Source organism: Athene cunicularia (genome assembly GCF_003259725.1).
Source record: "Athene cunicularia isolate RWA chromosome 2 unlocalized genomic scaffold, athCun1 chr2_part2, whole genome shotgun sequence".
Taxonomy (NCBI): Eukaryota; Metazoa; Chordata; class Aves; order Strigiformes; family Strigidae; genus Athene; species Athene cunicularia.
In genome coordinates, this window is record NW_020799096.1 from 10,620,777 (window position 1) to 10,635,108 (window position 14,332).

Here is a 14,332-nt window from a genome sequence, read left to right on the forward strand (position 1 = left end):
GTTGTATAAACAGAGGCTGATACTCCCTTTGCTTACCCTGCTACAGAAGCAGTAATTCCATGGACATTCACTGAATTAAATCCAGGAGGAGTTTGGGGCCAACCCCAGAAAGCTGTGACCTCATATACATAGGAAACTCACAGCCCCCTCTACCGTACAAATTTGTACACAGAGGGTGTTAGAGAGTCAGCAGTAGAACTTTGAACCTAATCACACCGTTGTGAAGAAATTAACCTCTGAGACATGTAGAAAAGCCTAATGAAACAACTCACTGAAAACCTGTAATGGCCAAGTGGCGTGTGCACCAGTGGATGCAACTTTATTTAGTTCTCTGAGAATGAATGTCTCTCTTTGCCAGCTCTTGTTTACCTTCAGGCTCACAGGCTCACACAAGACTCAATCATTAGATCTCTATTTCTGCCTCCCTTTGCAGGTTAATTATACGACGTGACCACTTGCTGGAAGGCACCTTCAACCAGGTAATGGCATATTCACGCAAGGAGCTCCAGCGGAACAAACTCTACGTCACGTTTGTTGGCGAGGAAGGGTAGGAACCACTACATGCTATTGGTTTTGAAGTAGCTGTTATGTTGCAAAACACAGAGTTGACTAAAGCTAAACCTCTCTTGTTATGTAATGTTTCTTTGGTTTTGTTTTGTCTCTGAGTAAGTGATTCATCAGCTCAAACATTTGTTAAAACTAACAGTAGCAGTAATGCTTCATTTTCCTGTAACACCTTCCATCTAGATGTCTCAAAGTGACAATTTAAGTGGTTAAATCTAATTTCAGCTTGTTGCCATAGGTATTTTGACTGGCTGGAAGGCAAAACTGAACTACAGGCCCATGTTTACACACTGAATCAGTCTTAGGGCTATAATTAGAGACCAGACCTTTATCCCTTTTGTTACTCTAACTCCTTAAAATGGATCTGGTTTTGCTTCAGAAATTTTTGCTTTACATGCCATCTAATGATCATTTGTTATCCATATGTGGACTTCTTGTTTCTGGCTGAAGTGAGAAACATGAATGCTGTTCAGTCCTTACAGTTTAATTCACCCAACTGGAAGATGAAAGCAATAGAAGTCTCTTGAAAAGGACTTTTCTTAGAAGACTTTCTGCCAGCCTTACAAATCCATGAGCCATTCTTGTATGATTAAAGCCAGGCCCTGACCTAGTGTGTCCAAATCTAAACAGAACCTTCCAGAGCCACCCTGGCTCACCTCAAGAGCTACATTGTAATTGAGGCTTAATCCACATGCTTTTATAATGGAAAGACCATTGTGCATATTGCCAGTGTTCCATATAACAAAGGGTTGAAATTGTATTTCAGTAGCTTTGCATATAAAGTTTCTTTACAAAAAAAAAAAAAAAAACAAAAACCAAAACCCAAAACATGGATAGGATTTGAGTTCCAAAGGTACAGTAAGTACAAACAGTAAGGCTCTGGGGCAATTCTCAGCACGTCCAGTAACTGCTGACACTATCAGTTCTGAGGTGTCATGTTGGCCTAGTTTGAGCCCAGAGGGCAACTGAGCACCACACAGCTGCTTGCTCACTACTTCCCCCTCAGGGATGGGAAGGAGAAAATAAAACAAAAGGCTCAGGGATTGAGACAAAGACAGGGAGGGATGACTCACCCATTATGGTCACTGGTAAAATACAGATTTGTTAGGGGAAGAAAAAGAACAAAATTGAATTTAAACACCACCACCACTTCATTTAACTAGCAGGGTAGGACAGTGAGAAATACAACCACATCCTAAAACCCATCCTCCCACCCCTCCCTTCTTCCCAGGCTCAGTTTTGCTCCCAATTTCTCTTCCTCCTCCCTGTCAAGAGCACAGGGGAGCAGGGGATGGGGGTTGCAGACAGTTCACCCATTATCTGTGCCACGTCTTCCTCCTCAGGGGGAGGACTGCTCACACTCGTGTGTCCCTCTCATGGGAGACAGTTCTCCATGAACTTTATCTGACATGACTCCCTCCCATGGGTTGCATCGCTCCATGAACTGCTCCAGCATGGGTCCCTCCCCCTCCCATGGGTTGCAGTCCTCCAAGCAACAAATAGCTGCACCACAGGCTTCCCTCAGATTCCCAGGCTTCTTCAGTCACAGCCCCCTGCTCCGGCATGGGGTCCTCCACAGGCAGCAGGTGGGCATCTGCTCCACTGGTGTCCTCTGTGGGTGCAGGGGCACAGCTGCCTCACCGGGGCCTGCAGGGTGGGCTCTGCTCCTGCACACCTCCCCACCTTCCTCCTTTCTTCCACTGACCTCGGTGTTTGCAGAGGTGTCTCCCTCAGAACTCCAACTCCTCCTCCCAGCTTCCCCATCTTAAATGGTTTATCACAGCAGTGCAGCCACCGTTGCTAGTTGGCTCAGTCTTGGCTAGAGGCAGGTCTGACTTGGAGCTGGGGGAGCTTCTAGAAGCTTCTCACTCTGTAGCCCCCTCCCCCACTACCAAAACCACACACACAAAGCCAACACAAGTGAAGAGCTTCTGCTGAGCTGAGTTTGTCTGGGGACATGTTCACAGAATCACAGAATGATCTCGGTTGGAAAAGACCTTGGAAATCATCCAGTCCAACCATTAACCTCACACTGACCGTTCCCAACTCCACCAGATCCCTCAGCACTGGGTCGACCTGACTCTTAAACCCCTCCAGGGATGGGGACTCCACCCCTGCCCTGGGCAGCCCATTCCAACGCCCAACAACCCCTTCTGCAAAGAAATGCTTCCTAATAGCCAGTCTGACCCTGCCCTGGCACAACTTGAGGCCATTCCCTCTTGTCCTGTCGCTTGTTCCTTGGTTCAAGAGACTCATCCCCCCTCTCTGCACCCTCCTTTCAGGGAGCTGTAGAGGGCGATGAGGTCTCCCCTCAGCCTCCTCTTCTCCAGACTAAACCCCCCAGTTCCCTCAGCCGCTCCCCATCAGACCTGTGCTCCAGACCCTGCACCAGCTCCGTTGCCCTCCAGTCAAAACCAGAAGTCACCAAAAACAGTCACTCGGGGACCTCAGTATCAGGGGTTTTCTTAACTCTTACTTTTTATACTCTATGGGTTCAATATTATTTAACAGAGGTTGTCTTTCACAGCGGGTTTTGCCTCTGGCCGGCAAGTAAAGCACAAACATGCAGCATACCTCAGTTTGTATTTTTGGAATAGCGTCCCAGTATGCTAACACTTGCTGAAGTCATGTTGTTTTCCCCACATCTTTAATAACTTCTACTGTGTGTGGCACAGTATCCTCAGGAGAAATTACAAGCCAATTTGATTTTCAAATTCATTCATTCTTCACTGATTCATTTACATCTGAAGATACATTCCCCCAGGGTTTCTTCTGTTTAATGCTAATATAGGTTCTGCTGGAGGGACTCCAAGATACCAATTCCCTACCGAAAAGTTGATGCTGTATGGCCACAGGATGGTGTAATGGGCACAGCTTCCCATGTGTTTCCAAGCTAAAATGACATTGAAAATGAACTATGAAGGCTTCATGATGAGTTAATGTGTTGCCCAGAAAGGCAGTACCTAGTCTCTCCTTGGGGGTTTTTGAACATAGGCAGGTGGTGTTTGTAGTTCTTTACTCCAGCCACCATCAGGCTTAGCCCAGTATTTTAACATCCATTGAACCAGATCTGTTACATGGTTAGCATTAGTGGTTCATCTGGACTTATTACCATCCCCTTTTGCTGTTGTGGCTTTAATCTCACCACATGATTCTAGAGCCGAAGCTGCTCAAAGAGAAAAGTACTGAATCTCCAGAAGTAAAACAGAGGAGGATGGGCCAGCCTGACCTTTATCATCTTCCTAGTTGCACAAACCAATCTTTCAGCCCCTTGTGGTTATGCTTGCATAACTTCAAACACAATACACACCATTCTGATCCAGTTGCAGAGTTTTCCACTTACTTTACATTTGTTAAGTAGAAGGAATAGTGCCCACCTCAGAAAATCTTTTGGCACACGAGATATAGGGCTACAAATCATCTGTTCATATTGCTACATGTAGATTTACTTTAGATTGAAAAACCTACCTACCATTATTAGGGGATGATCTGTTTTCAATAAACCCATCACAGTGGGACTTAATGCATTAGTGAAGCACTTTTGGGTTGATTTTTTTTTTTTTTTTCAAGTTGAGATAATTGGAAACAGCTTGATTTAAAAGTTGAGTTTAAAAGAAAAAAGAAACAAGGAAAAAAAGGTGACTCTCTGCAGAGCAAAATCATGCAACAACAAAGCACATCTTAAGGTGTATTTGAAAGTATGGCAAAAGTTGAAGAGCTTGGATGGAACAACTGAGGAATCACCATTCTATCTTAAGAGATTTGGTTCTGTTGGGACTTGGTCTTGTTCAGCATTGACCTTTGGGTTATACCTATAGCTAAGAAAGAAAGCATCCTTGGGGCTAGGTTGTATCTTTGGTTACATCTCAGTGTAGGAGTAAGAGCAATTTCTATTTCAGTCTGGACCGTCTGGTCTGTGAACCCAGGTGTTCATAGGCAGTTCAAACTCTCTCACTAAAAAGCTAACCATTTTCTAGCCAGCCAGCTAAGGCAAGGCTGAGCTTTGTACCTCCAATTTACTTTTGGAACAAAGAGACTACTTAAGGGTTGTGTCCAAGTTATGATTCCTCCCAAATCAACCTAGATGCCGGTGAAGTTTCAGCACTGTGACTTGTTCAGGGCTCAGAAACAAGTTTTGAGAGGAGAGATACATCATGTTAGAAACATTCAACTGCACAGGAGTAGGTGTTAGACAGCAGCCAGTGTAGGCAATTCACTGAAATAGGAATGAGCCTTGTTTTTATCTTTTTTATCTTTTTTACCTTTTCCTTTCCAGGCTGGACTACAGTGGCCCCTCCCGAGAATTCTTCTTCCTTCTGTCTCAGGAGCTCTTCAATCCTTATTACGGGCTGTTTGAATATTCAGCCAACGACACTTACACTGTACAGATCAGCCCCATGTCTGCCTTTGTTGAAAATCACCTGGAATGGTAAGAACATTTTATGCAGAATTGAACAATCCTTTTAGAGTAATACAGAAATGGAAATGCAAAACACAAAAGCTGCCAGTTTAGACTAGACTGCATACAAATATCATTGCTTCTGCTGGGAAGAAGTGGGAAGTGCGCTGGGAGAAGGAAGAGAGGGAGTATGTGTAAATACAACAGTAGGCTCTGAAAAAGGAGTTGTGATGTGGTACTACGATTAAAATGTCCTGCTCACATTACTTGGGACTTGGTGTTTTTGTACTTCTGTGCGAATGTGAAGAGGATGGGGAGAGGTCCTCTGCTTAATCCAGGCCTCCTCTCCTTGGTCCTTTTCTAAGAATAACAAGTGTGGTCTTTCTGTACATCAAGCAGCATTGTGCTCGGAAGCTACACAGTGTTCTCCAAGAGCCACGTTGCTGCTCTGTACCTACTACAGGCCTTAAAAAAGGCCAGTGAAAGCGATTTCCTTTTTCTTCCCTGACAGAGTGTCCCTGCTTGTGAGTGGCAAGGCCAGTAGGGTGAGCAGGTACTTCACCTTACCACATCTATGTGCAAACAGACAAATTTCTGATATTGTTTCTTTATCAGAAATTCTGAATGCATATTGTGATCTCCTTGTTTTTCTATCTGCCTCCAGATCTGTCTGTCTTTGAGAGTTGTTTTTCCTTTGATAGTTTCAGATGTGGTTCAGTGAAGCATGGGCTGCAAGTCCTGGCCGTCATTTGATCCCTTGTGGGATTTCATTGTGTCAAAGAAATACTGCCACATGGGTTTGTTCCTATGATGTTTTTCTTTGTCTAACCAATCTGACTGGCTCCTCTCGGAGATCCTTTTTTAAAATGGAAGGCAGTTCATGTCCCTTTTAAATTGCAAATAGTAAATGCCCCTCTATTCTTGTAAACAGACTCTCCTTTGCTTTGGCTTACAGTGGGCAAGAGATCAAGAACAGCTAAACAGTTGTACCATCACCTCTATTAAGGTTGCAGTGGAAAAAAAAAAAAAAAAAAAAAAAAAAAAACAAAACAAACCAAAAGGATGTTGCTGTGACTAGCATGGTCTCTGAATTGGTTTTTTTGTATTATCACTTCCAGCAGTGGAGCATTATGCTAACAATGATGTTTCATTAAAGTGTTTTTCTACTGACATTAGCTGGAAGAGAGCAGCTTAGTTCTCACAGCTTGTCCATCTCCCGTTCATTAGATGTTATGCAGTGGCTTCCTAGTTTTCAAGAAGAAATACAGTCTGCCCTTTGTTCTGCTTAACAGGCAGCATGGATAAGCTTTTGATTTAGGATGCTGTATTTGTGAAGATGCATTTTGATTTCAGGGCACAGGACCACTTAGGCAGGTGCAAACCCAAGATCATTCTGCCCACACTGTGAGCAAACTGGATGCAGGCCTCCTTCTCCAGAAATGATGTTGCCATGTTATCTCAGCGGTATTTGAAATAGGCCCTGACTCTTATCTGTTATAAATACTGTTGTTGTGAAGAGTTCAGCTGCAGTCTTCTTAAGTGATAAATTCTGCTGCAAAAAGTATATACTTTGATCCGCTCATTTTGTTATTCTGTTCACTGAGAGATTTCAGCATGAAAGAGGCAGATTTTTAAAGGTATCCCAGGCATATAGAACAGTAGAAGACACTTATTATGATTTTCTATAGCAGTTAGCTTTTAACTCAGAAATCAGTAGCAGTTAGGATAATATTTCTTCAACTACACGTATCTATACAGGTTTCTTGTATACAGAAAGGGCTTTGGGCATTTTTGGTGGGTTTTTTTTTAGGAAAGAGAAATAATGTCCCTTGGCCTGCAGAAGGAAATAAATGCTATGAGTGAAGAGGTTTGTACATAAAGTAGTGTAAATAGGGCAAGATTGCAGAACTCAAGGGAAAGAAAAGCATTCCAGTAAGTGCTTGGAAATACTTTTTCAACCAGTTATGGAAATAACTGGCTGAGACCAGCAGTTTATAATTAGCCTGATAGATTTCATGATTGGCCTGTCGATATCTGGGCATTCTAAATGTTTTCATGCTCTTTGTTGACTGATTTCAGCTATTCATACGTAACCATAGAGTACTGTATTCAGAAGTCTGTGCAGCCAGCTGAGATAGGATTTGGACCAAGCTTTTTAAAACTCAAAAGAGCATGATTCTCCCATAAAGGCTTTATAGGCTAACTTCTCTGAGGGCACTGCACTAACTTGCTTGTCATTATTTATTCATGAGGAGAATGGGGCTTTCTGAAGTTTTCGGTCTTTCTCCAACTTTGTTCTCATCAAAGTCAGGGCTAAAACTTCTGTTTCTCAGATTTACATGTTGATATGATTCCAGCAGAGCCTCCTCCCTTTAACATGCGAGAAATAAAAATTATTTTCCTGTTCCCAAATTTGTTATGAGACATCAGTTAACATAGATGGATGAATCAGTTTTGAGAGGCCCAGGGTCACAGATAATTAATATTCATAGTCTTTTCAAAGCTTGAAGTTTCACGTCAGTCATGAAAACCACACAACCACAATTGGTTTAGATTTGCAGATTTCTTGAACTGTATGCCTTTTGGTGCTGTGAGGCTTGTGGAATCTACCCTTGATATGTTTTCCTGTATAGTAATTCTGCAAGACCAATCCAGACAGGGCTAGCAAATCAATTCCCTCAAAATTATTTTACGTTTTCTCCTCCTTAAGTGAACAGTGGCGAGTTTGAGATAAACACAACAAAATGCAAACATGTGAAGTTGTGTTCGTATTGGCAGAATTGAGAAATAGGCTGCTCTTTTTCCCCTGGCCTAAAAGTTACACTTCTGCCCCTGTTAATGGCTTATTTCATGCCTTGCTCTTTGTACAAACAACATTCAGAGTCCAAATGAGCACATCAAAGCGCAGAGTAGTTGTATGTACGCCAAGTTAAGAAAGAGACATAATGACTGGAAAATATTTCTCATTTATGGAGAAACTGAGATTTAACACCTTTCCTGCAAGCTTCCATTGAATAAGACTTTTTCCTTCAGTTAACATATGTGCATGCTGAACACACAAAATATAAGATATCACACATTTTCAAAGTTAAAAAAAATTATTTTAAATCCCCCTGTATCTGGAAGGACACAGTTTTATCTCTCCAGACCCAAGAATCTGATGATACACATTTTTATCTGCATGCTACAGGACGTACCTGAATCTTATAGCCAGAAGAGCTGCTTTCAGTCCATGCCAGTAATGAGCCATTCTATCTGATCTAGGGGACAAGTCTAGCTCTTTGTGTGGATATTTGAAAACATCTTCTAAAATACTGTTTACACCCCCACATAAGGTAGTTTGCCCTTCTCCAAATAAGTGGGAAAAATGTGGGGGCAGCTACTATATATTATTTCAGTGAAAAGAATATGGTTTAGCCCAGAAGTACTATTCTTGTCTTTGCTCTTGGTCAGGTCTCTTGGACAACTGAAACAGGGTGAATCACTGAAGAATCCTCCTCAAGTTTTTCTCAGTATGCTGGGAGACACAGTAGTGGGGAATATTAAATGTTTCTATAACAACCCCATGTAAAGTTACGGGTGTAATATCCAGTACAGCTCCATAATGCTGAGTTCTCACATACTAGTAAATGGTTCCCAATAACCTTGCCACATTAGCTTCTCACTTCTCTCTCTGCTAACAGTCCTTTGAATGATTTTTAGACTTGACTTTCAGTTCCCTGCAGCATTGAAGCACCGGGGTCCAGGATGCCCAGTATTAGAGGGTGTACAAATATACTCTCACTGAGGTGAACAAGGTTTCTGTTTCTGATTTGAATGACCAAGGTTTCATTGAATATTGTAGTTCTCCCTTTCACCAAAAATAAGTAAATAATAAAAGGTTGGATGAGTAAATCAACCCTGAGAGGAAAAAAAAAAAATCTTGAAGTCTAATAGATGGAGGAAATGTGTTTCTAAATTCTGGGAACAAAATATCTAGTTCCAGGGTATGTCATCTCAAATCTTCATCTGGGTCACTGGTTACTATCCCTGTCTTCTTCACAGTGCATTTTCAAGAGGTCTATAAAAATTGCTGGCATCTTTTCCCTGCATCTCATTCACTCTGTATTGTAACAAAATGATTTGTCTAATCATGCTGTGATACACTGTGGTTTTCTTCGGGTCTTTGTTTTGTCTGTCATTTTCCATAGTATTTCTCTACTCAGCTCTAGCTAAACAACATGGCAAACTGAATGTTTGTTTCTGTGATGACTTCTGTATCACTTTCACCAAACCTGAAGAGTATTGTCTCTGTATGCTTTCACTGTTCATGTGGCTACCAGTTTCAGCTATTACAAGTTGGCTGTCATCGTAATATCACATGAGAAGTTCTACTTCTTAGAATAAAGCAATTCTCAGTGTTTTCTCGTGAACTTTCCCTCCCTACTGTGAGTACTTCATCTGACAGTGACAACAAAAGTACTGCTGTCTCTTCAGTTCACAAAACATTGTGGGTTTGATGTCAGGTGGAAATCTAGTCTCTTTTTCACATCTTCTGAGTGGGCCAGGGTTTTCCTCCACAACAGTCCTGCCCCCAGGAGTAATCCAGTAAGACAATGTAATGCAACCTTCTTCAAGAGACAACACCGTACTCATCTGGTCATCTGCACCAGACTTTTTATCCCCAGATCACTTGCCTGGTCTTTTATCTGACTCGCTCCACCAATCCATTTCACATCATCTACTTTTCAATTTTTAGTTCATTGCATGTTTGTAAATGTAGAACCACAGCCAGAAATGTGAAAAGCCCAGTCTCTGCATGGAAGACCAGATGGCCTAGACAGATAAAATCATTCACAGACATTCATTTGGAGATCTGAGGGATGCTAACTTGAAACATCTTTTTCTGTGTTTTCATAGCGAATTAATGACCGCATGTTTTTTTTAACAATTAGACATTTGTGGACCTTGCTGTGACATTTATGCAGTCAGAGAGCAGTACCCCGGTGTCACAGTTATCTTAGAGGTATTTACAGCTTGCTAATCATACTTAGCAATCTGTATCCATCTCAGAAAAGTCCTGTTGTGTTTTGTTTTGTTTTTCTTTAAATGAAATTTAATACATTTATTTAGCAGAACCTTATTATGAAGTTGAAGACTTGTGAGTAAAATGTTTTTGTGCAGAACCCTGCTGAAGACCACAAAGATGATATAGTCAGACCCAGCAGCCCAGGTCCCCAGAAGCTGTACATTGATTTCTGGCTGCGATGTCCTAATGAACTCCATTAACTTAATGCTCATTTAGAACTGCTTTGGGGCAGGAGTTTCTTCATTCAATTCCCATAGTGAACCTTTCTTTCTGCCCTCCAGTACCCCTCATATTCGAGTCCGTGCTGCTGAACGGAGTCAGACAGAAAACTTGCATGTATTTCTACATCGTATTCTGCAGGCAGATGCAAGCCTGTTGCGCCCACTCTCCATACAGACACGAACTTGCTTTTTCCCTGTGCTCCAAGCCAGCTGACGTGGTTACTGCAGCATTGAGCTGAGAAAATATATGCTGCCTCCCATCAGGGCTGATTACTTCAGGCTTGGCACTGCCTTGATTGCTTTTACGTGCTCTGGCAAGCTTGGCACATGGGTAGAGCAAGCTCCCTTTGCCTGCGCAGTGCTGTGTGGGTATACCCCCGGCCAAAGTCTGACCTTCCCTTTTATTTATTTCATGTAAATGAGAAACCACATAGCCATCACTATCCATCTCAAGCATGCCAAAGAATGCAGGGTGTTGTTTTTCCCATTTTTTGTTTTAATAAACCCAAGAAGAACCAAGAATGTTGCAACCTCAGCTGTCCTTTCTCCTTAGAGAGCTTGCTTGGTTTTCTTAACCCCATTTCCTTAGGAGTTGTGCCTTGTGCAATTTCTCCGCCTATCCATCAGACAGTTTTCTAATCAGTTTGAGACCTATTTGACAGGAAGATAAACATCTCAAAGATAATAATTTCCTAAAAGCTTTGTGAAACTTGTGGCTGGATAAAGGATAGACCTGCAGAAGTGTCTCTGACGGTGGGCTGGTGAGCTCAACAGTTACCTGTTCTGTTTGGCCCTTCAACTGGCCAGATAGCATGAGCAAGCTGGCAGGTCCATCACAGGTGCAGGCTGCAAATCAGCTATATGGTCTTGTTCAGTAGCTTGAGGAGGTGAGGGAGAGCTGTGAAAGCTCAGGGAAGGCAGAAGGGAGAAACTGGAGCTACTCCAAAGTGTGGGAAGTGCTAGCAGAGATGTGTAGGAGGAACTGGAGCTATAGCAGTGTGGTAATGTAGGGCCATCAGAGACAGATCTATAGGAAACAAAGCTCCATTAAGCCTGCTACACTGAGAATGACTTATTTCATTTAAAGTGTTTTTAAAGAAAGTGACAAATTGCCTCATGACCTAACGGGTTGTATTCAGATGCTGACCAGCTCATAGGATGGATTTAGGCACATTCCGTGGCTCTTTATAGAAACAGTGGAGAAATGCAGTCACAGCATCTAAGCAGGAGGTCTGCAAACAGCCATTACTCCTCTCCACTGACTGAAAGTAGCTCTGGGGAATATGCAGCCTGAATTACTCATTTATCTCTCTAATTTTTCAACTGTTGTGGCAGGCAACCTACATATGGCTCAATACCTGTTTTATTAAGGGAGTTAGAAACACTAAGTTTGGTTTGGGGCTCAGATGGGACAGTTGTGGGGGTCTACATTTGGGGGAGGAATGAATTTGGAAGACCAATTTTGCAGCCATCTTGAAGGGTCCTGTTTATGCTAAATGCTGAAAAGTTATCCTCTTAAAAATCAGATCAGATATAGCACCCCAGAGCGGGCATCCAGCAACATTCAGTTGTTTTTTAAATTAGATTATTGCCTCTGCCTCAGTTTCCATCTGAAAGGATTTCCTAGTATGTAATCAACTTGAAATTCATCTGATGTACGCTAATGCTCTGAACTGCTTTGAAATCCTCACATGAAAGGCACCATAGAAAACCGAAGCACTTAATGTTACATTACACTATAAATTTTAATTACTAGCAATATCTTATTTTAAATAAATTATGTTTCCATAAGAAATTTTCAAGCACTATTGTAAATCTTCGGGACAAGAATGATACTAAAATAAATATGCAGCTGAAGGAATTTTAGAAGAACTTTTCACTATGTGAAAAGGGTATGTTACTGAAATGCCTTCTGTGATCTCTCTCAATGCCTTCTGTACTTAGGTAAACTTTGATTTTCCTATTAAGTTTGATGTATGACTATATCACATAGAGCCTGCCACAACAGCTGGTTAATTATTTATTAAGGGTCAGGAGGAATTGGAAGATTAAAGGCAAACCAAACTGAAGGAGAAAAAAAAACAACATTCTCCCCAACTGAGCTTCTACAGCAACCATTTTTTAAAAATGTTTCTGCTTTACATTTACCTTATTCTTGACTTTCTGTCTCTTACTGGAGGAATTTTTTCAAGTTCTTTTGAGGATCTGAATGGCAATGTCACACGGGTTGAAAGAAGAGATATCTCTCACAGTCTCTGTCCTTTTCCTTTCTCTGAATCTCATAGTGTCGAGCACTGCTTCCATAATTAGAGTTTGGTTTGAGGGAAAGGCGGGTGTTCTGTTTTGTTGCGTTTTCACAAAAGTCATCTTTATGGTTTTTTCCCTTGCTCAAGGCCATTTAGTCTTTTGCAACATTGTGGATTAAATTTGCCCAGAGATGGGAGGCTTCACATGAAAATCTCTATAGTGTCTCCACCTTGCATGTGGTAGAGGAGAAAAGGGTAAAATCCACACTGTCTCTGAGCATGTGGGCCTGCGGGGAAGCGTCAGGGTGGGCAGTGATTGTGTGTTTATTTGTAGTGGTGAAAAACTCCCAGGGAGTGATGAATGTCCTCATATCGTGTGTTCCAGACACACTGGAATGGCAAGGCTGAGCTGTCACTATGAAGTATTGCTCAGTCATCTTTGCCCCTCCTTATTTCTCAGTACATTTTATTAAGACTTTGGGAAGGTAAAGAAAAGTCAACTAGAGCAGGTGCAGAAATTCCCAAGCTAACATTTTTTATTAGTAAACACAATTCACACATCAAAAGAAAGACTGCTTGCAGAGCAGAATTGTTTTCAGTAAGTCACCCAAATTCACTTGGGGTATTTTTAAGTAGAAAGTAGAAAAAGTAGAAAAAGACCTCTTTGTGTAGGTCTCTCCCTGGGATATTTTGAAAGTAGACAGTTTCATCTGAAAATTCTTCTTCATTTCAGTATGTTACCTTAGTGTTACATTAAAATGCAGGAAAAAAGGAAGATTCAATATTTAAATTTATTTGATCTGAATGTATTTAAAGGGAGAAAGGCAATGTCAAATTTGTCAGTTTGTCCCAACTTGGGACAGGAATATTTTTCAAAATTTCAATAAAATTATGGACGATGAGAAAAATCCTGACCTGTCCACCCTCTATGGAAAAATATGTATTTAATAACAGAAATACAGTACTGTAAATTCAGTATCCTATGTCTGATTGAAGGAAGCTTTTTACACTGTGATTTTTGACTTGCATCCTGGAAAAGGCAGACTGGAAACTTGGAGTTATTTAATTGTATTGGAAAGATTCATAAAGGCAAAGTCGAAACTTTTCTCAGACTTCAGAACAGCCACACAAACATCCAGGTCTGCTGCATTCTGCATGTTCCCAGGAGAGGATCAGAGCTGTCAGCTTACAGTGGTATTAATGAAAGTTGGAGGTGTTCGATGGTTTGCAAAACAAGAGCTAAAATAGACTGTCAAGCCATTAATGGCATGTCTGAATTTTAGCATACAGATGTCAGAGCTTACTCAGTTGAGGAACCCCATCCCCAGAGGCAGGGGTGGTTACTGAATTGCAGCACAGTGCAGACCGTGTACGGCTTCTGGACCGGTGCAAACCCATGCAGGGCTTCTGGCCTCTGCACTGCAGCCAGGCAGTTTGCAGTTAGCTCAAGGATACCTGCATCATGCTTCATCACATGGTGTAAACATTCCTGGGTGCTTACCAGTGAGTTTATGATGAGCAGTCTCTCTCCTGCTTAAATACCCCAGACAGGCTGGAAAGGATGTGCCTCCTTTGACGGAGAATAAGTCTGTTATTGTGGCTTCAGTGTTCGTAGTTAGCCATTGAAGGAAAATGTGCAGTCATCTGGCTTGTGCTTTTATGGCCCTCTTGTCTGGCAGATGACTAAATCTGTGGATTTTCCCCGGTAGCTTGACCAGTTTGTTTCAACAAATGGCAAAGCTCTGGAAAGCAAACATAAATTATGTGATGTATAAAACTTCACCACTTCATAGGTTTACAGTGCCTCACCCCCACCCCCACCACCCCCCCCCCA

At 41.8% G+C, this 14,332-nt stretch overlaps 1 protein-coding gene across 6 annotated transcripts in view; it reads left to right on the forward strand.

The window, feature by feature from the left end:
* Positions 1-14,332, forward strand: part of HECW1 (HECT, C2 and WW domain containing E3 ubiquitin protein ligase 1) — a 260,401-nt gene that overhangs the window by 220,759 nt on the left and 25,310 nt on the right. For all 6 annotated transcript variants that reach the window (XM_026843836.1, XM_026843834.1, XM_026843837.1 and 3 more), the window contains 2 exons: positions 434-547; positions 4,841-4,993. In XM_026843836.1, coding sequence (XP_026699637.1) covers positions 434-547; positions 4,841-4,993 — 267 coding nt within the window. The remainder of the gene's footprint in view (positions 1-433; positions 548-4,840; positions 4,994-14,332) is intronic.